This window comes from Narcine bancroftii, chromosome 1 (genome assembly GCF_036971445.1).
Source record: "Narcine bancroftii isolate sNarBan1 chromosome 1, sNarBan1.hap1, whole genome shotgun sequence".
Classification (NCBI taxonomy): domain Eukaryota; kingdom Metazoa; phylum Chordata; class Chondrichthyes; order Torpediniformes; family Narcinidae; genus Narcine; species Narcine bancroftii.
In genome coordinates this window covers 419,773,594-419,795,393 of record NC_091469.1, presented here as the reverse complement: position 1 = coordinate 419,795,393, position 21,800 = coordinate 419,773,594, and the positions used below count along the sequence as shown (strand labels likewise).

At 40.3% G+C, this 21,800-nt stretch overlaps 2 protein-coding genes across 9 annotated transcripts in view; one reads left to right on the top strand and one right to left on the bottom strand.

The window, feature by feature from the left end:
• The window catches only part of LOC138751596 (uncharacterized), a 31,864-nt gene extending 22,169 nt beyond the window's left edge, over positions 1 to 9,695 (top strand). For 6 of the 7 annotated variants that reach the window (XM_069914087.1, XM_069914090.1, XM_069914092.1 and 3 more), the window contains one exon: positions 154 to 6,240. In XM_069914087.1, the coding sequence (XP_069770188.1) occupies positions 1,979 to 3,283 (1,305 nt within the window). In that variant the 5' untranslated portion in view covers positions 154 to 1,978 and the 3' untranslated portion in view covers positions 3,284 to 6,240. Of the gene's footprint in view, positions 1 to 153; positions 6,241 to 8,123 lie in introns of those variants that run through there. The other variant, XM_069914093.1, reaches the window with a different exon arrangement.
• cpvl (carboxypeptidase vitellogenic like) overlaps positions 1 to 17,458 on the bottom strand; it is a 129,906-nt gene extending 112,448 nt beyond the window's left edge. The window contains exon 1 of one of the 2 annotated variants that reach the window (XM_069914084.1): positions 17,304 to 17,458. The gene's annotated coding sequence lies outside the window, so the exon portion shown is untranslated. Of the gene's footprint in view, positions 1 to 16,933; positions 16,952 to 17,303 lie in introns of those variants that run through there. The other variant, XM_069914085.1, reaches the window with a different exon arrangement.
• Positions 17,459 to 21,800: the final 4,342 nt, after the last annotated feature.

Below are 21,800 nucleotides of genomic sequence, written 5' to 3'. Positions count from 1 at the left end.
ATATGATAATAGAACAACAAACCTTCAGCCTCAGCTGAATTTTGTATTCCTTCAACAAAGGTGTTTTATTCAGTGATTATATGAAATTACATTAATGCAGAATAGAGGTTATGTCTGTGCTCTGAGCTGAACTCTCAATTGCCTACTTCCTAGATGCATGAATGGCCATCTTGGCCAGGCCCAGGAGCAAATTGAGATTTTCCAAGCGACCCACTCCCCTCCTCACTGGGAGACTGAAGATCAGCAGCATGGGAATGAAATGTAGTTGCTTAAGATATTCAAATTGAGGCTGCAGCCTCTCAACTTCTGTATATACATGGTAGATCAGCTCCTCCTGGATGCAGAAATGAGAGACCTTCAGGGAATCTGTAAACTTTAAAAATCTGTAACATCATCTGCTCTGTACAACACTTTCCACACTAAGTCTACATTGTAAAAGGGGAGGACTCACTCGTAAAGAGACGTCCACTGGGCATCTGCTTCAGGATAATGGGAGCAGTATTGTACCTGACTGTATTGGGATGGGTTGTGGCTGTCATGTGACAGCACTGCCCCCTACCTAGTCAAAGGACACATCAGCTGACAATCAAGGTTGGTTCTGCCCCACCCATTAGCGCACATCTTCCTGTTTGTCCATGTAAATTACCTGGACTACACTCTCCAGCCTGCCTGTACTTGGCGTTAGGCCATTGGCTGTTATAATTGGATTAACCCTCCTGGCACCAAGCCATTGGATCCCTGTAAATGATCTGGGCTGAACCCTCCAGCACTATAAAGGTGCCATGCGCTCTTTGTTCTCTCTTTGCCAGCTTGGGACCACCCAGGCCTAGAAATGTGGAAGGGTGCTGGAGAAACTGTTGGTAAGATGTGCACCGTTAAAAGGTTGGGAGAGTTTAATTAGCATCCTTTGTAGCATAGAGCCACGCCTGCACTTAGTCAAGGAGTGGTGGGGCATCGTAGTAATTTTTCTTTGATCATTGTATGTACCAGTTCAGAGAGAGAGTGTGTGTGTGTGTGTGTGTGTGTGTGTGTGTGTGTGTGTGTGTGTGTGTGTGTGTGTGTGTGTGTGTTTTGTTCCCACGCTATTTTCCCCACATTTGTTATTAATTGTCCATTATTTATTTCTCACGGCTGATGTAAACGGTGCGTCTGTGTGTGCTGCATCAGTTACCATTTCCCACATTTGCCTGCTTCCTCACTCACAATGCCAACACACCCCATTTCTGGAAAATGAAGGGTGCAAAACAGTTAACCATAGTGATGGAGAACCAGGCCCAGGGTTCTCTCAGTAACATCAGCAGCCTCATCAATGAAGAACCAACTCCCTAGGGGAGACCAGAACCTGCAGCTAAATCCCAAAGCAATGCTACACCCAACATAATTCTTGGGTATACTGACACAGAACGGATGACCATTGAAACCTTGCACCTTAAATATACAAAATTACAGGTGTTAAAATAAAACTGCTTCAATCATCATGCAGAGTGAGAAATCCACTCTACAATGTGTTGCAACCTTAGGTTCTGTCCTGCTTTCCAGCTGCTGACTTCAACACTAATGCAGCTGGATCCAATAAGGCTGACAGCAAATTGGATTTCATCTCAACAATTCCTACACAAATCGTTACTTCAAATTTCTGGAAGTCTGTTCTATCCTTGGCTCTTGTCAGTAGCCACAGTGAAGGTAGAGGAACAAGAATGGAGATAGGTGAAAGGTGGACACAATAGCAGGCACCACTTTCTGATATCATTGCCCTTGTTGCCCAGTTGACCAAATAACAGACCCAAATTAAATCCACATTCCAAATCCTTTCCAACACTCCAAGATCCCACATAGCAAGTTGGTCCAGGAGATTGAGGTACAAAGGATCTGTGGCTTGTTGGTGAACTGGATTCAAAATTGGCTGGGTAATAGAAGGCAAAGTGCAGTGGTGCATGGGAGTTTTTCTGACAGGAAATCTGTAAGTATATATATTTAGATGAGCAGCAGGGTAACAGGCCATTTCACCACCCAATTCACACCCAATTCACCTACATCTCCAGTACATTTTGAACGGTGGAGCCACCAAAGAAACCCCACGCAGACACAGGGAGAATGTACAAACGCCTTGATGACAGCATGGGATTCAAACCCCACGCAGTCACGGGGAGAATGTACAAACGCCTTAATGACAGCATGGTATTCAAACCCCACGCAGACACAGGGAGAATGTACAAACGCCTTAATGACAGCATGGTATTCAAACCCCACGCAGACACAGGGAGAATGTACAAACTCCTTAATGACAGCATGGGATTCAAACCCCACGCAGACACAGGGAGAATGTACAAACGCCTTAATGACAGCATGGTATTCAAACCCCACGCAGACACAGGGAGAATGCACAAACGCCTTAATGACAGCATGGGATTCAAACCCTAAGCAGACACAGGGAGAATGTACAAACGCCTTAATGACAACATGGGATTCAAACCCCACGCAGACACAGGGAGAATGTACAAACGCCTTAATGACAGCATGGGATTCAAACCCCACGCAGACACAGGGAGAATGTACAAATGCCTTAATGACAGCATGGGATTCAAACCCCACGCAGACACAGGGAGAATGTACAAATGCCTTAATGACAGCATGGGATTCAAACCCCATGCAGTCACAGGGAGAATGTACAAATGCCTTAATGACAGCATGGGATTCAAACCCCACGCAGACACAGGGAGAATGTACAAATGCCTTAATGACAGCATGGGATTCAAACCCCATGCAGTCACAGGGAGAATGTACAAATGCCTTAATGACAGCATGGGATTCAAACCCCACGCAGACACAGGGAGAATGTACAAATGCCTTAATGACAGCATGGGATTCAAACCCCATGCAGTCACAGGGAGAATGTACAAATGCCTTAATGACAGCATGGGATTCAAACCCCACGCAGACACAGGGAGAATGTACAAATGCCTTAATGACAGCATGGGATTCAAACCCCACGCAGACACAGGGAGAATGTACAAACGCCTTAATGACAGCATGGTATTCAAACCCCACGCAGACACAGGGAGAATGTACAAACTCCTTAATGACAGCATGGGATTCAAACCCTAAGCAGACACAGGGAGAATGTACAAACGCCTTAATGACAGCATGGGATTCAAACCCCACACAAACAGAGGAGTCACGTGATGGAGTAGTGGCCAGTAGGGGAATACCAGCCCTCTCCAGAAAAGAAGGAAAAAAAGTAAAGAAAAAGCAAAGCCACAGACACACAAACCACAACAAATAAAAAATAAAGGTGTGGAGAAAATGACACCAAAGAAAGAAAAGCCAAAAACAACGGGAAGAAAAGAAGGAAAGATGTCAGAAGAGAAAGGTGAAGGCCTTACCTGTACGAAGAAGCAGGGACCCGACGTGAAGAGAGGAGTCCACTCCCTGAGGTCAGTGGAAACCCCGAGGGGTCGCGATCCACCGAGCGTAGGACTACAAGGATGGCTCACGGAGCCAAACAGAGATGCGCAATGCGCACAACAAAGACAACACCGACAGGAGGGGGGACCAGCTGTGGAGTTACACTCCACAGCTTGAACAGCTGAGTAAGACCCAACAGCAGGGCTCCCAGTGAGAAGATACAGAAAATAACGGGAACGAGAAGGAGGAGAATGAAAAAAGGAAATCAGAGACTCAACAGATGACCAGCCCAGAGGAAGAGGACCAACATCAAGACACCATTAAAAAAAAAATACCCAGCAAACTGAGATAAACAGCCCAACAAGAAAATCAGAAGAGACACAGATACAAGGAAGAGAGGTAGAGGATACAGGTCCTGGAGTGGGCTCAGCAGAAGAGGAAGGAGAACATCAAGTTCTGCACAGAGAAATGGAAGATAAAGGGAATGGATAGGAAATTTTTTGAAGAATATATGGAAGTAGTAAAAGAATGGCAGACACGAGAATTTAATGAAATAAAAAGAATAAAAGGTACAGAAGAAAAAGTGAGTAGATTAGAGATGGTCATGACAGAAATAGGGAAAAGAGTAGACAAGGTGGAAGAACGAGAAACAGCCATAGGGGGGAGCGTGGCAAGATGGCGTAAGGATCAGACGTGCCTTCCAGTCCTCTCCTGACTCTATCTTATTGTTTTGTCTAGAAATGCCCGTTAAAATTCTTTAAAAGTTTAGATAACTTCAGTGCTGTTAATTTAACTTCTGACGGTACAATTGGTGAAAAAGAGCAAAAAAAAACGACAACAGATCATCAAAAAACTACATTTTCTAAAAGTTCAAGTTTTGGAGCCTACCTGCAGGAAAAAACATCGAGACTCAGCCTGAAATGGATCCCAGGAGAGAGATACAGCTTTCGGATGTAGAGATTAATGTTACATCGGTAGAGCCCCCTAGAGAGGGCGCCAAACAGCCTTTAGAACAAAGTTATTCAGGTTCGTACATGTGCAGTAGCATCTGACAGCAATGTTATGAATGAACGATTTGTGAATCTTGAATCTAAATGATCTTATACAATGCAGGGATTATCCAAGATTATGACTGAACTTGGTACTAGGTTTAATACTCTGGTGAAAATACATTCTCAACAGATGGCTGAGTTTGAAGCTTTTAAGCTTGAAGTGAGAGATAAATTTAATTCGTGTGAAGAAGATATAGACGAAATACGGGATCAAGTTTTTGATGTGACCAAAAGGGTCGAAGACTTACAAACTCAAAATAAAAATTTGGTGAAAAAGATTGATTATTTGGAAAACCAATCCAGATGGAACAATATAAAGATTATTGGTTTGCCGGAAGGTATGGAGGGACTAGACCCAAGAAAATTTTTTACTGAATGGATTCCACAGGTACTGGGTCAAGAACATTTCCCGGAAGGTATAATACTGGAAAGTGCTCACAGAGCCTTGCGTAGAAGACCTATTTCAGGTCAAAGTCCAAGACCTGTTTTGGTTCGTTGCTTGAATTATTACGACAGAGAAACAATTTTACGAGTGGCTATTAGAAATGCACAACAGAGAAAAATCACCCTTGATGATTTAAAATAATCGAGTTTTCTTCTATGCGGATTTGAGTCAAGAAGTTATGTTCCAATGACGGGAATTCAATCCTGCTAAAGAGTTGTTGTGGAAGAAAGGTTACAAGGCAACCTTTAGATATCCAGCTGTTTTGAAGGTTTTCCAAGATGGTTGCCAACCAAAGTTCTTTGATTCTTCAAAGGAAGCTATAGCATTTGCTCAAGAGCTGCCAATTACTCAGTTTCAACAGAGACATAGTCCGCCACGATCTCTAAGGAGACAAGAGATGGAAGAAAAGAGCCGTGCTCCAAGAAGGAATGGTTGTAATGGTGACTCGGTAGTTGGAGTTGATTAAAAAAAGAGTTGTCCTTTTTTTTTCTAATGTTTTTTTAAATGATGATGTTAGTTTAAGATGAAGTGAGAGTTGGGGGAGAGAACTGGATAGGCACTATTTCCTGAAAGTCATCTGCTACGTGTGAGTTATCTCACACCCATTTTTTTTTTGGGAGTTACCGCACTGCGCGGTTTAGACAGGAGGGGGTATTTTCAACCTCCTACCTGTTTTCTTTTTTCCTTTTTTTTGTATTATTAGATTAAAGAGTGAAGGGGTTTTTTTTTGTTTAAATATAAAAAAAAACATAAGAAAGATTGTTTAAAAAACTAAAAATTGATGTGGTTTTTTTTGTAAAGTTTATTCAGTAGATAAGGAATATTTGAAATTTAAATGTGAATGGGATGGATAAGTTTTTTTTATATTTTTTCTTTAACTTTAAGGTGAAAGGAGTGGTAATTCTGGTGTATATTATTTTGCTATTTTAGTTATAGAACGAAGGGAATAATGGTGAAAGTTATAAATTGAATTGTACAATTCTTAATGAGGCTTGAATTTTGTTTGTGGTTTATGCTCCATTTGTTGAAGATATAGATTTTGTTGTAGATGTGTTTTTATTATTTGGATATCTGAATTTTAACGTAATGATTGGGGATATTTAAATGTGGTATTGGAGCTTTTATTGGATAACTATTCAAGAGTAAAAGGGAAAAATGGTGGAAGAGTACTAAAATTGAATTGTACAATGCTTAATGAGGTTTGAATTTTGTTTTAAGATGGTGGTTTATGTGACTAATATGATGATAGATGTGAAGTTAGTTGATATTTGGTGAATGTTTATCTCTATAGAGAAAGTTTTTTTTCATTTTTTTTCATGCTACCATTTTTTTTAAGAATTGATTATTGTTTAAGAATTTTTGATATATAATATTACTAACTTTACTAATTTTTTATATTAATTAACCCCGTTTGTGAAATATATGCATTTAAGTTTGATTTAAATATGTTTTTTCAAGTCTGATATTTTAGTATTAATTACTTTTCTTTTTGTTAGTATTTTAATCGGTTATGTTTTTGTTGTTTTTTTTTGTAAGTGGGTTTTTTTTCTCACATATATTATTAACTTTATTAATTCTTCACTCTTTATTTTGGGGGGAAAGGGGGGGTTGGACTAATTTGAGTTGGGTTATTAATGTGAAATAATTATTGGGGAGGGTATAGTTTATTTAGATTACGGATACTGTATTGTAATTTTTATTATTTTATTCTTAATTTTTTTAAATGTAATCCTATATGTTATTCATGTTATAAAATTTTAAATAAAGTTTTAAAAAAAGAGAAACAGCCATAGAAATGGAAGTGAATGACTTAAAAAGGAAATTGGAAGAATCTGATAAAAAAGTTCAAGAAACACAGGAGTTGTTAGATCAGAAGATGGATATAATGGAAAAATATAATAGGAGAAACAATATCAAGATAGTGGGCCTTAAGGAAGATGAAGAAGGCAAAGATATGAAAGAATTTATAAAAGAATGGATCCCCAGGGTCCTAGGAATGCCAGAATTACAGGAAGGAATGGAAATAGAAAGGGCACACAGAACATTAGCCCCTAAACCTCAGCCACAACAAAAACCAAGATCCATTCTAGTAAAATTCCTGAGATATACGACAAGAGAAAATATACTGGAGAAGGCAATGAAAAAAATAAGAGAAGACAAAAAGCTACTGGAATACAAAGGTCAAAAAAAAATTTTCTACCCAGACATAAGTTTTGAGCTCCTGAAGAAGAGGAAGGAGTTTAAACACAGCAAAATCGATCTTATGGAAAAAAGGCTATAAATTTATGTAAAGATATCCAGTGGTGCTTAAAATAGTTATCCCAGGGCAGCAAAGCAGACTGTTCTCAGATCCGGAGAAAGCACAAGAATTTGCAGAACTCATGCAAAACAAACAGAGATATGAAGAGATGCAACAAGAACAAGAATGACAACAAACTACATATAAAGAAGAAGAATAAAGTATAAGTAAGATCTAAGAAGGGGAAGAAAGGAAGTAAGGGGGGAATTAAGACTGAGCTTTGTTATATGTGAAGATAAAAGTCTTTTCTGGAGGGGGCTGGGTGGGAGAGAATAACAGTCACTGCGAAATCAGTTGACGCTTGCGAGCGGGTTCGCAAATCCAAATGGAGAGGGGAAATGTGGTTGCCCAACAAGGGACAAGGGGAAACTCAGAGGGGGGGGGGGACTTTTGGGGTTAAAGGAATTTTAGATGTGGGAATAGTGGAAATATTTTATGTTTTATAAATGTTGTCTTACAGTGTGTTTAAAAAAAAACAGAAATGGATAAGGAGGGAAGGTGGTGATGAGGAAGTGGAAAGGAAAGGTAAACAAAGTATGAAATGGCCACGTTGAACTATATGTCTTTAAATATTAACAGAATACATAACCAAATCAAAAGGAAGAGGCTGTTAAATTTACTGAAGAAAGAAAAAATTGATATAGCATTCGTGCAAGAAACACATCTAACTGAATAGGAACACAAGAAATTAAGGAGAGACTGGGTAGGGCATGTAACGGCAGCATCATATAATTCAAAAACCAGAGGAGTAGCTATATTAATCAATAAAAATATACCAATCAAAATAGAGGAGGAAATAATAGATCCAGCAGGGAGGTATGTAATGATAAAGTGTCAGATATATTCAGAATTTTAGAATTTGCTCAATGTAGATGCACCTAATGAAGAAGATCAAAAATTTATGCAAGATATCTTTTTGAAGATTGCAGATTAATTTGGACTCAAAGATGGATAAAACTGGAAAAAAAGACTAGCAGAAAGAACAAAGTAACCAAATTTATGGTTAAATCGATGCAGGAAATGCAACTTTTGGATATATGGAGGAGACAACACCCAAAGGAGAAGGAAGACTCATATTATTCGGGTAGACATAAAACATACTCAAGGATAGACCTGTTCCTGTTGTCAGCCCACATCCAAGGGAGAGTTATGAAAACGGAATATAAAGCTAGATTGTTATTGGATCACTCACCCCTGTTATCAGCAATAGAGCTGGAGGACATCCCACCAAGAATGTCAAGATGGAGGTTAAACTCTATGCTACTTAAAAGACAGGATTTTAGAAAATTCATTGAGTGACAAATTAAAATGTACTTTGAAATAAATACGGAATCAGTGAAAGATAAGTTTATAGTATGGGATGCAATGAAAGCATTCAACAGAGGGCAGATAATAAGTTATGTAACCAAGATGAAGAAGGACTATAATCAGGAAATAGAACAGTTGGAAAGGGAAATTGCAAGAACAGAAAAAGAATTAGCAATAAAGGAAGATACAACAAAAAGAAGAGAATTGGCGGACAAAAAAAAATATGAAACACTACAAACATACAAGGTGGAGAAGAACATAATGAAGACAAAACAGAAGTATTATGAGCTAGGAGAAAAAACGCACAAAATGATTAAGACAGAACAAACTAAAAGAACAGTATTGGCATCAAGGAAAAAGGACAAACAAATTACATATAACCCAACGGAGATCAACGAAAACTTCATGGAATTCTACGAGCAACTATATCGAATAGAACGAAAGGAAAGAAGACAAAATAGATGAATTTCTAGCTAAAACTGAACTACTGAAATTGCAAGAAGAGGAGCAAAATAAATTGATAAAACCATTTGAAATAGAGGAAATGCAGGATATATTAAAAAAACTACCGAACAATAAAACACCGGGAGAGGATGGACTCCCAATAGAATTCTATAAAACATTTAAAGACCTATTAATTCCTCCTCTCCTGGAAGTAATGAACCAGATTGAAGAAACACAAAACATGCCAGATTCATGCAAAACAGCAATAATTATAGTAATACCAAAGACAGGGAAAGATCCACTTGCACCAGCGTCATATAGACCAATATCTTTACTTAACACAGATTATAAGATAATAGCTAAACTATTAGGAAACAGATTTGCCAACTGTGTACCAAAAATAGTAAAACTACATCAAACTGGATCTATTAAAAAAAGATGAACAACGGACAATATCTGTAAGTTCATTAACTTAATCCATGCAGTACAAGGAAACAAGACACCAACAGTGGCGGTTGCTTTAGATGCAGAGAAAGTACTACAGAGGTTCAACCTAGCAGAGCAATATATTAATTGAATTAAAGCATTATATAAGGGACCATTGGCGAAGGTGACAGTAAATGGATATATATTAAACCAATTTAAATTAAGCAGATCAACTAGGCAGGGATGTTAGCTATAGAACCACTGGCAGAACTGATAAGAACAGAAAATAAAATAAGAGGGATAAAAATAAAAGAGAAGGAATATAAAATCAGTCTATTTGCAGATGACATCATAGTATACTTAACAGAACCAGAAATATCAATAAAAGAATTACATAAGAAATTGAAGGAATATGGAGAAGTATTGGGATACAAGATCAACGCAAATAAAAGTGAAGCAATGCCTATGAATAATTCGGATTTCACAAAGTTTAAGAAAGATTCACCATTTAGATAGCAAACACAAGCAATTCGATACCTACGTATACAACTAGATAATAATCTAGGCCATCTATACAAATTAAATTATCAGCCATTAATGAAGAAATTACAAGATGACTTAGGACATTGGAAAGATTTACCACTAACACTAATAGGAAGGGTAAATTGTATTAAAATGAATATCTTCCCAAGGATACAATACCTATTTCAATCATTACCAATTCACCCAACAGAGAAATTCTTCAAGGAGCTAAAGAAAATAATAAGGAAATTCTTATGGAAAGGGGGGAAACTGAGGATAGTGCTAGATAAATTAACAGAATGGTACAAACAAGGAGGCTTACAGCTACCAAACTTTAAGAATTATTATAGAGCAGCACAATTAAGATATCTATTATCAGATTTTTATCAAACAAGGGAAAAACCAGATTGGACCAGATTAGAGCTAGATAAAATAGGGGAGAAGGTGCCTGAACATATACTATACAAGTGGGATGAAAAGTTGGTGCAACATAGGAATTCACCAGTACTGCATCATCTGCTCAACATTTGGAAGAAGATTCACGTAGAAAGGAATAAAACAAATTATCAACTACCAAAATTAATATTGATGCAAAATCAACTAATCCCTTTCACAATAGATAACCTTTCCTTTAGAGAATAGGAGAGAAAAGGGATCAAAAGAATAGAAAATTGTTTTTCAGGAAATAAATTATTATCTTTTGAACAAATGAAGTACAAATATGGTATAACTCATGGTACAATATTTGCATACCACCAACTAAAAACCTACTTGAAGGACAAATTGGGAAGCAGTTTGAGGTTACCAGAAGGAAACAATTTTGAATATGTGATTACAGACACAATGATAATTAAAAGATTTATAACAAACATGTACATCAAACTGCAAGAAAAAGAGAATGAGGAAACAAGCTGTAAACCTAAACAAAAATGGGAACAAGATCTAAACATAAAGATAAAGAATGAAACATGGGAAAAGCTCTGCTCCGGAACTATGAGAAATACAATAAACACGAGGTTACACATGATACAATATAATTGGTTACACAGGCTATACACCACGCCCCAAAAGTTAAATAAATGGGACCCAACAGTATCAGACAGATGTTTTCGCTGTAAGAAGGAAACAGGAACAACAGTACATGCAATTTGGAAACGTTTTGGGAAGATCTAAACCAGGTATTAAATAAAATCACAAAAAGCAACATACCAAAAAAATCCAGAGACCTTTCTTCTAAGTAATACAAGAAGTAAAGAACTTGGACTCGATTTGGATGGAGCACAAAAAAAGATTTATTATGATAGCCTTAGCTGTAGCAAAAAAATGTATTATAACATAATAATAACATAATAACAATTACAGCACGGAAACAGGCCATTAGGCCCTTCTAGTCCGCACCGAACCAAACACCCCTTTCTAATCCCACCTCCCTGCACAATGCCCATAACCCTCCATCTTCCTCTCATCCATATACCTGTCCAACCTTTTCTTAAATAATACAATTGACTCCGCCGCCACTATTTCTCCCGGAAGATCATTCCACACAGCTACCACTCTCTGAGTAAAGAAGTTCCCCCTCATGTTACCTCTAAACCTCTGCCCCTTAATTCTTAACTCATGTCCTCTTGTTTTAATCTTTCCTCCTCTTAACGGAAATAGTCTATCCACATCCACTCTGTCTATCCCTTTCATAATCTTAAATACTTCTATCAAATCCCCTCTCAACCTTCTACGCTCCAAAGAATAAAGACCCAATCTGTCCAATCTCTCCCCATACTCCAGATGCTTAAACCCAGGCAACATTCTGGTAAACCTTCTCTGCACTCTCTCCACTCTGTTTATATCCTTCCTATAATTAGGCGACCAGAACTGCACACAGAACTCCAAATTAGGCCGCACCAACGTCTTATACAATCTCAACATCACCTCCCAACTCCTATATTCCATGCAATGATTGATAAAGGCCAGCATACTAAAAGCCTTCTTCACCACCCTATTCACGTGAGTTTCTACCTTCAGGGAACGATGTACCGTCACTCCTAAATCTTTCTGCTCTTCTGTATTCCTCAATGCTCTCCCATTTACCACATATGTCCTATTCTGATTCTTCTTACCAAAATGAAGCACCTCACACTTATCAGCATTAAATTCCATCTGCCATTTTTCAGCCCACTTTTCTAAGCAGCCCAAATCCCTCTGCAATCCTAGAAAACCTTCTTCATTATCCACTATTCCACCTATCTTAGTATCGTCTGCATATTTACTAATCCAATTCACCACCCCATCATCTAGATCATTAATGTATATAACGAACAACAATGGGCCCAATACAGATCCTTGAGGCACACCACTGGTCACCGGCCTCCAACCTGACAGACAATTATCCACTACCACTCTCTGGCCTCTCCCTTTCAGCCAATGTTCAATCCATTTGACTATCTCAAAATTTATACCTAAAGACTGCACCTTCCTAACTAACCTTCCATGTGGTACCTTATCGAAGGCCTTACTGAAGTCCATATAGACAACATCCACTGCGCTACCCTCATCCACATTCCTAGTCACCTCTTCAAAAAATTCAATCAGATTGGTCAAACATGACCTTCCTCCCACAAATCCATGTTGAGTACTCCTGATCAGACCCTGTCTATCCAGATGTTTATAAGTACTATCTCTAAGAATTTTCTCCATTAATTTACCTACCACAGACGTCAAACTTACAGGCCGATAGTTGCCAGGCTTCCTCCTTGAACCCTTTTTAAATAACGGAACCACATGCGCAATGCGCCAATCCTCCGGCACTATCCCCATATCTAATGACATTCGAAAAATTACCGCCAGAGCCTCTGCTATTTCCTCCTTCACTTCTCTCAATGTCCTGGGGAAGATCCCGTCTGGTCCTGGAGACTTATCCACCTTTATATTCTTCAAAAGCCTTAAAACTACACCTTTTGTAATCTCTATATTCCCCATATTTACCCAATTTGCTTTTTTTATCCCACATCTCCCAATATCCTTCTCCTTAGTGAATACCGAAGAAAAGAAACTGTTCAATATCTCCCCCATTTCTCTAGGTTCCACACACAGTTTTCCACTCTGATTTTCTAAGGGACCAATTTTGTCTCTAGCTTTCCTCTTACCATTAACATATTTGTAGAACTCTTTTGGATTTGTTTTCACCCTGCTTGCCATAGTTTTCTCGTACCTTCTTTTAGCTTTCCTAATTCCTCTCTTAAGATTCCTCTTACATTCAATGTATCTTTCAAACATCTCCTTAACTCCATGCTTCTTATATCTAATGTACGCCTCCCTTTTTCTTCGAACCAAGTTTCCAATATTCCTTGAAAACCACGGCTCTCTCAAACCTTTTGCCCCTCCTTTTAACCTAACAGGAACATAAAGCTTTTGCACTCTCAAAATCTGATCTTTAAAAGACTTCCATCTCTCTACTACATCCTGCCCATAAAACAAATTGTCCCAATGCACACCCTGCAAGTCCTTTCGCATCTCCTCAAATCTAGCTTTTCCCCAATCAAAAACCTCAATCCTTGGCCCTGATTTCTCTCTTTCCATAATGACATTGAAGCTGATGGCATTATGTCAACCTGGAAATTAGAAGATAGCCTGAGAATATAGCAATGGTACATAGAAATGAATAAATGTATTCAATTGGAAAAAATAACATATAATTTAAGAAATAACATCACAGTATTCGAACAAATTTGGGAACCATACATGGAACACAATAGAGAAGTCCTACTGCAGACCTCCACCGCCTAAAATGACAGGAGAAGAAGACGAAATGAACTGACCCAGTATGTAAAAGTAGAAGACACAAATTTCTTGTTTATTTTCATTGTGTGACGACATTGTTTAATGGGTTTAATGTATCATATAGGTTGAACGTTGAGTGAGTAGGGGGGGGGGGTGAGGGAGGGAGGGAAGGGAGGGGGAAAAAGGGGAAAAAAATGACACTGTGTATATTCAAGAGGGAAATGTCTGTGTGTATTTTGGTCAGTATTTTGGTCAATTTTTTTTTAAAACCCACGCAGACACAGAGGAAATATACAAACGCCTTAATGACAGCATGGGATTCAACCCCACACAGACACGGGGAGAATGTACAAACGTCTTAATGATAGCATGGGATTCAAACCCCACACAGACACAGGGAGAATGTACAAATGCCTTAATGACAGCTTGGAATTCAAACCCCACGCAGACACGGGGAGAATGTACAAACACCTTACAGACTGTGTGGGATTCGAACCCCAAGCAGACACCGACCGGATGAATGTACAAACTCATTACAGACGGCATGGGATTCAAACCCCAATCCCGATCGCTGGCACCGTAAAGGCTAACCGCTAATCAATGATGGTTGAGAATGTAAGGGTTATGATTAGTAGCTTTGCTGATTTGCTATTACAATATTTAAAAGACAACTTAACAAGTGCATTGCTAGGAAAGAGAAGAGCGATACAAATCTCATGGGGCAAACAGGATTAGTGTAGATAGGGATTACCGTCAGCAGAGACAAGGTGGGCTGTAAGTCCCCGTTTCGCTGCTGCAATTTTTAGGATTCAACACTACAAAAGTCAAAAACAGTGATCATGTGCTTTTTCCCTGTCACCTGTCTTCCAAACGTTACCTGCTTTTGTGTTTTTTTAAAGATACTCTGCCTGTCCCGCATCGGACTTGTCAGCCACAAACGAGCCTGCAGCTGACGTGGACTTTTTACCCCCTCCATAAATCTTCGTCCGCAAAGCCAAGCCAAAGAAGAGAATATTTTGCTCATCTAGTCATAGACAGTGGGAATGGCAGCCAAAGCAGGGGAATGCTCCTCTTGCAAAATGTTCAGCACAGACTCAAAGGGCCATAGGGCCAAAGGGGCCTATTTCTGTACTATAATGTTCCATGGTTCTACAAAGCTCCTGGTGGAAGACTGCTGAAGTTGCAAGTGGCTTTGGAATATGATCTCCAGCTAATCTTCACCTTATCGATCCAGTTTGATTCTCCAGCCTCAAGTTATCAATGGCAACAGGCAGATCAACATGGTTGACAGGGAGGCAGAAAGGCAATACAGAGTGGTAGTGGTGTGATCAAGAATGCAATGGCTGGAATTAGGATAGATAATGCCTTGGATCCAGTGCAATCCCTCCAGTGCTCCTTGTAAACATTTGGAGGAGAGTTTACTGTGGGGCATTAACACCATCATTCCCCAAATACCTACAGTGTTGATGAACTGCCATCCCAAGACATAGAATCTTAGTTGCTTCTGTCAATATTGCAATAGTAGCTGATACATTTGCTATCAGATGTTTAATGACAGTTGGGTTCATCATTAATGAAATAGAATTAGCTAAGCCTGTTTCAGGAAGGTGGGTTCTGGGATTCTTGATTTTGCACATATGCTTTTTGACAGTTTTGCTCTGGTCCAAGATGGCATCTCCCACAGATTTCTGCTGAAACTACTCCACCAAAGTCCTCACCTAAACCCTCATTAATAGAGCAGAGGTGTGTTTTCATTCTCTGGGCTGTTAGGATCTTTGTTATACTGGCAGCTGACCATTCATTAACAATGACTCAATGTGTAATTTTTGCCTTTTCATAAGACAGAAAATGCTAATAAAACCCAACAAATCAGACAACTTCAGTGGAAAGAGAAGCAAGCCCCTTTCACACTTGCATCCCCCTAAATTGGCCGTTCAGTGTCCCAGGATAGGAATGGAGGTTTGGCTTTTCACACTTGACCACTCCTAACTGGGACACTGAACACTTGCAAGGAGTTAGGACTGTTCTACCTTCTACTGGTGATGTCATGACACATTGAGTGATGGTGGACCTGCCCTAAATCACAATGTATTATGATCTTATATTTGAACACAATTAATCATGCCTAATTAAGCTACAGTAATGAGCCCTTCAGCCCCTGTTGTTGTGCCAACTGGTATAAAACTTTATAAGGGACCATGGGAAAGTGCTAGCAAAAAATAGCAATAGCAGACAATTTTTAAACTGTGGGGAAAGTTGGTAGCGCTGTAGCACACAATTTATCTATCGTGGAAAAGTTGGTAGCACAATAGCACACAACTTATAAATGGCAGACCTGCCCTCCCAGAATACCATGCGGCAGAGAAAGGGCTGTATGACCAGCTGCAGCAACAGAGCATTTATGGAAGGGTTTCTCTGCCACACGGCTTTCTGGAAAGTAAGGTCCACCATTGCTTCCCCTCCCCCAGTCTTTATAAATGGAGCGCTACAGTGGTACCTACTTTCCCACACTGCTTAATAATTGTCCGCTATTGCTATTTATTTCCTCTCTCTCTCTCCCCCACTGCAACTTTCCCATGGCAAAGTTTATACCTTCATTTTAATCTTTTCTTCCTTCACGTTTCTGCACTCTCGCAAAAACTTGGGTCATTTCTATCCCACAATTGCCTGATTGCAACGCCGGCGCCTGCAGATACCGGGGATTGTACGAGGGGCCAAAGCCGTCAATACCCCGCCCTGGCATTGCACTGATTTTGCTTTCACACTTGCCACTTTAAAGGCCGATTGGCGGTTAATTCCCGGGATCACTTGCAAATGTGAAAGGGGCTTCTAGAGTTAAGGCTTCGGAACTGGGTCCCTTTGTAAAAATTGTGGATTAGGTTTTGTGGAATAGAATTCTCATTTCAATGAGAATTTAAAGAGATTTAAAGAATTGGCTAAGCTTAAATTCTTGTTATATTATTGAATTTATTACTTTGCCATTCGCTTTTTTTTTAAGTACCTTGTTTTTACTTGGCTACACGAGACATGTAACTTAATGCGGAAAAAGCTACAAAAGTAGCTACAAGGGGCACGTGATTAGTCCATCACATGATTAAACTTCTTTCAAGACAGAATTATAACACCGGAAATAAGTGGCCAGACCGACACAGGACCATAACTCAGCAGAAAATAATCACTTTTAAACAGTGCAGCGAGATGTTAATGATATTGACTCGTAGCACAGATGGGATTGATAACACGACTGCAATACTCAACTGATATACATGTGGTTCCGCTGCACTGCCCCTTCCCTCAGACGGGCAGGGTGACCCTATTTGCAATGGCTGGCTCCATAGATTGGCCAGAACTCGATGCGGGAACAGTCGCAGCCAAAGATGGGAACGGCATTCCCATCACTGGGCAACGTTCAGTGTGCCCGGGAAGGGCTGGCTGCTCCCCGGTGCAAGGAAGTCTCTTGGCAATGCGCACGGCGGCAAGGGCAGGGTCTGGTGATTACGCCTGGATCAAGAGAGCAGGAAAGTGACGGTGCAGCACGGCTTGGTGTTCGAGACCGCCTCGAACAGTCAGCAGCCCGGTTGCCCAGTCGGACCGTCCCGCCGATCCCTTGGCTCGTTCCCAAACTCACCCGCTTCCAGTCGTCGAGCTCCTCCTTCCCCTGAGGTTGTTTCCAGCCTGAGAGTGGGTTGTGCGGATCAGAGAGGGGAGGAGAGAACCGGCGTGAAATCCTCTCGTCAGACGAGATTCCCTTTCATAGTTCATCCGCGCACCGCCCCCAACAGCAGCAGGGACGTTGAACTTTGTCCCTTTCACAGAGCGCCTATGGCATCGGGATTACTTAAAGTGGTATGTGAGATAGACAACAGACTCGCCAAGGCAAATAGCGCCTTTGGAAGACTACACAAAAGAGTCTGGAAAAACAACCAACTGAAAAACCTCACAAAGATAAGCGTATACAGAGCCGTTGTCATACCCACACTCCTGTTCAGCTCCGAATCATGGGTCCTTTACCGGCACCACCTACGGCTCCTAGAACGCTTCCACCAGCGTTGTCTCCGCTCCATCCTCAACATCCATTGGAGCGCTTACATCCCTAACGTCGAAGTACTCGAGATGGCAGAGGTCGACAGCATCGAGTCCACGCTGCTGAAGATCCAGCTGCGCTGGATGGGTCACGTCTCCAGAATGGAGGACCATCGCCTTCCCAAGATCGTGTTATATGGCGAGCTCTCCACTGGCCACCGTGACAGAGGTGCACCAAAGAAAAGGTACAAGGACTGCCTAAAGAAATCTCTTGGTGCCTGCCACATTGACCTCCGCCAGTGGGCTGATATCGCCTCAAACCGTGCATCTTGGCGCCTCACAGTTTGGCGGGCAGCAACCTCCTTTGAAGAAGACCGCAGAGCCTACCTCACTGACAAAAGGCAAAGGAGGAAAAACCCAACACCCATCCCCAACCAACCAATTTTCCCCTGCAACCGCTGCAATCGTGTCTGCCTGTCCCGCATCGGACTTGTCAGCCACAAACGAGTCTGCAGCTGACGTGGACTTTTTACCCCCTCCATAAATCTTCGTCCGCGAAGCCAAGCCAAAAGAAAAAAGAAAAGATGTGAGTTTAAAGAAAAAGGTTGAGAACCACTGCAAGGCTCCACTTTCATGCCTTCTCTCCGTAACCTTTGATTCCCTTCCTAATTAAGAACCTATCTATTTCGGTGTTAAATATGTCCAGTAACGTCCTCTGCAATGAATTGCCCAGATTCACCACCCTCTGATTTCAGATTTATTGTCAGTGTACATACATGACATCACATACAACCCTGAAATTCCTTTTTTCCTGCAGGCATGGCAGAATTACCACTACTTGGTTGTCTAAAAAAATTGTACACAGTTATAAAACTCTAAACAAAGGATGCAAACAGATAACCAATGCAAACAAACTGACTATACAATACCGAGAGAGCAAAAAGAAAATCAATAAAGTGCAGAAGTAAGAATCCTTAAATGAATCTGATTGAGTTTGTCATTGAGGAGTCTGATGGTGGAGGAGTAGCAGCTGGTCCTGGACCTGGTGGTGCAAGTCTTCTGGCACGTTTACCTCTTTTCTTTCCGCAAACTCCCGAGGAAGTAGAGGCTCTGATGTGGATTCTTCACGGTCCCATTGGTGTGTTGGATCCAGGAAAGATCCTTCAAGATGGTGACTCTCAAGAACTTAAATTTGCTCACCAACTCCACCTCTGATTTCCTGAAGTCTACAATCAACTCCTTAGTTTTGGTGAAATTGAGTGCAAGGTTGTTGTTGCTGAGTAAGAAATTCCTCAACATCTCTGTTGTGAAAGGACATTTTGATATTGCGAAGTTGAACTCTGGTCCCAGACTCCCCCACTGGAGGAAACATCCTCCATGGCCACTCTATCCAGGCCTTTCAGTATTTGATAGGTTTCAATTGGAACTACTCCACACCCACCCCCCTCCATTCTTCGAAACGAGAGGGAGTATAGTCCCAGAGCTCCTCATATAATGACCCTTTCATTCCATGTATCATTCTCGTAAATCTCCTCTGGACCCTCTATAATGCCAACACAGGCAATCACGAAGAAAGCTTACCAATGATTATACATTGTGAGGAGTTTGAAGAGATTCAGAACATCTCCAAAGACTCTTGAAAACTTCTACATTTGTATCATGAAGACCATTCTGGCTGGTTTCATCACTGGTGTGGAAGTGCCACTCTCGGGACAGGAAAAAACTCCAGAGGGTTGTTAACTTGACCTGCAACATCATGGCCACCAGTCTTCACCCCTGAACCACAATCAATTAGACAAAGACTGAAGTTGCTGAGACTGAAGGCTTTTATTTACAAGAGATGGACAGCACCCCAGTGTTGGTTGCTCACACTGACCCAGAATTGAACTGGGGGCAGGCTTGTGGCATGACAACCTTTCTTATTGATAGTAACTATAATCACTTATTTGCATTGAATTATTTACCCTTATTGACTCGGATTAAATGTGATTTGAATCAGTAGAAGGATTTACCTATAACGTTGATAGGATGGGTTAATTGTATTAAAATGAATATTTTTCCCTGAATTCAATATTTGTTTCAATCTATTCCATGTAAGATCCCTCAAAAAAAATGTAAAGATTTGAATACTTTGGTGAGAAAATTTTTGTGGAAAGATAAAATGGTGAGGGTATCATTGCAGAAGTTAACTTGGAAATCTGCGCTAGGAGGTTTGCAACTTCCTAATTTTCAAAATTATTATGAATCAATTCAGTTGAAATTCATTATTAAGATGTTTCAAATGGACAACCCCTTAATATAGGCTAATATTGACTATCTCAGATTGGTGAAAAGAGGATGGATCAATATATTTATCGATGGAATTATCATTTAAGTGTTTATAATTTACCAGTGTTAAAACACTTGATGGAATTATAGACTAACAAGAATAAAATATTTACCAAGGAAAAATTTCATCTAAAACACCCTTTTTCCCTTTACAGTTAATAATCAACTTTGAAGTTATGGGACCAAAAAGGAATTAAAATGGTTGAAGATTGTTATGAGGTGGGTTATTTTATTTCTTTTCAAAGAATGAAAGAGAAATATGAAATACCTTTGAGTACTCTTTTTTTCCGATTATCCATTATTGTTAGATAATTTTGGACGTACTTTGAAGATCTGAATTTGAAATTTTTCTTACTGATGGTGATATGAAAGGGTTTATATCTGATATGTATGCTTTATTGAGGAACAAAATGCCTAAACCAGATGTTGATAAAACTTTGAGTGAAATGGGAAAAAGATTTGGAAATACCTATTTCTCAAGATGATTGGATGACTTTATATGAGGAGAGTGTGACTAAAATCGTAAATGTGAGGTATAGATTGGTACATTATAATTTTATTTATCAATTACATTCGACTCCGGAGAAATTAAAGAAATTCAAATATGTTTCTTCCGATTTATGTTTTAGATGTCATAGGGAAGTGAGTACTTTTTTACATTCTGTTTGGTTATGTGAGATGGTTAAAACTTTTTGGAATAAAATTAAGGAATTTTTGGAGGTTATGTTTAAATGTAAAATTTCACTTGACCCTAAGATATTTTTATTGGGTTATATTAAAACATTGAGTTTGGAATTAAAATTAGACAAATGTCAAATTGCTTTTTTAAGACTAGCCTTAGCAATGGCTAGGAAATGTCTTGCAGTTACATGGAAAAATGAGACTAAATTGAATATCCAACGACAGCCTTTATGGGGAAGAAAGGGGGAGGAGTCACAAGCCAGCCAGTGAGAGCAGGGTCAACCAGCAAAGGACATGATATATACATATGGCAAATATAAACACAATAGTGATTTCACCACATTCACCCCCTCTTTTTAAAAAGAAGTCTGGGGGCTGTGGTATGGTTAACTCTCCCTCATAAGTTCAGTATGTCCAGTGGTCTTCTTTGCCATTGTGACTGGTGAGTCGCATCCAGGGGTCCATGGAGGTCTCTGCCATTTTCAGCTGATCCATCCCAGTTGGCCAGGCTGGAGTGCATGGCTGGGACAACAGGTTGTGTGTGTGTGTGTGTGTGTGTGTGTGTGTGTGTGTGTGTGTGTGTGTGTGTGTGTGTGTGTGTGTGTGTGTGTGTGTGTGTGTGTGTGTGTGTGTGGACTGTTAACTTGGCAGGAGTGGTAAGCATTGGGAAGATGGGGCCTGGAGAGCTGGGGATGTGGGGGTCGTACCTGTCAGCTGGTTGGGGGGGGGGTCCAGATTGTCCTGCATGTGCCGGGTCACAGATAGACACCATGTCCTCAAGCCCATCCAGGAATGCCATGTAGGTGTACTGTGGGTTCACGTGGAGCAGCTGGACCCTCTCGGCCAGTGGGTCAGACTTATGTGTCCTCATTTGCCTATGGAGTAATACCGGCCCATGAAATTCAGCCAGGTGGGTAAGGTAGTTCCCGATGCTGATCTCCTGGGGAATGTAAAGAGTGTCTCATGAGGTGTCTCATTAGTGGCCATACACAGGAGGGATTGGATAGCGTGGAACGCCTCTGGGAGGACTTCTTACTATTGAGGGATGGGGAGATCCTTGGATTTTACAGCCAGTAGTACTGCCTCCCAGACC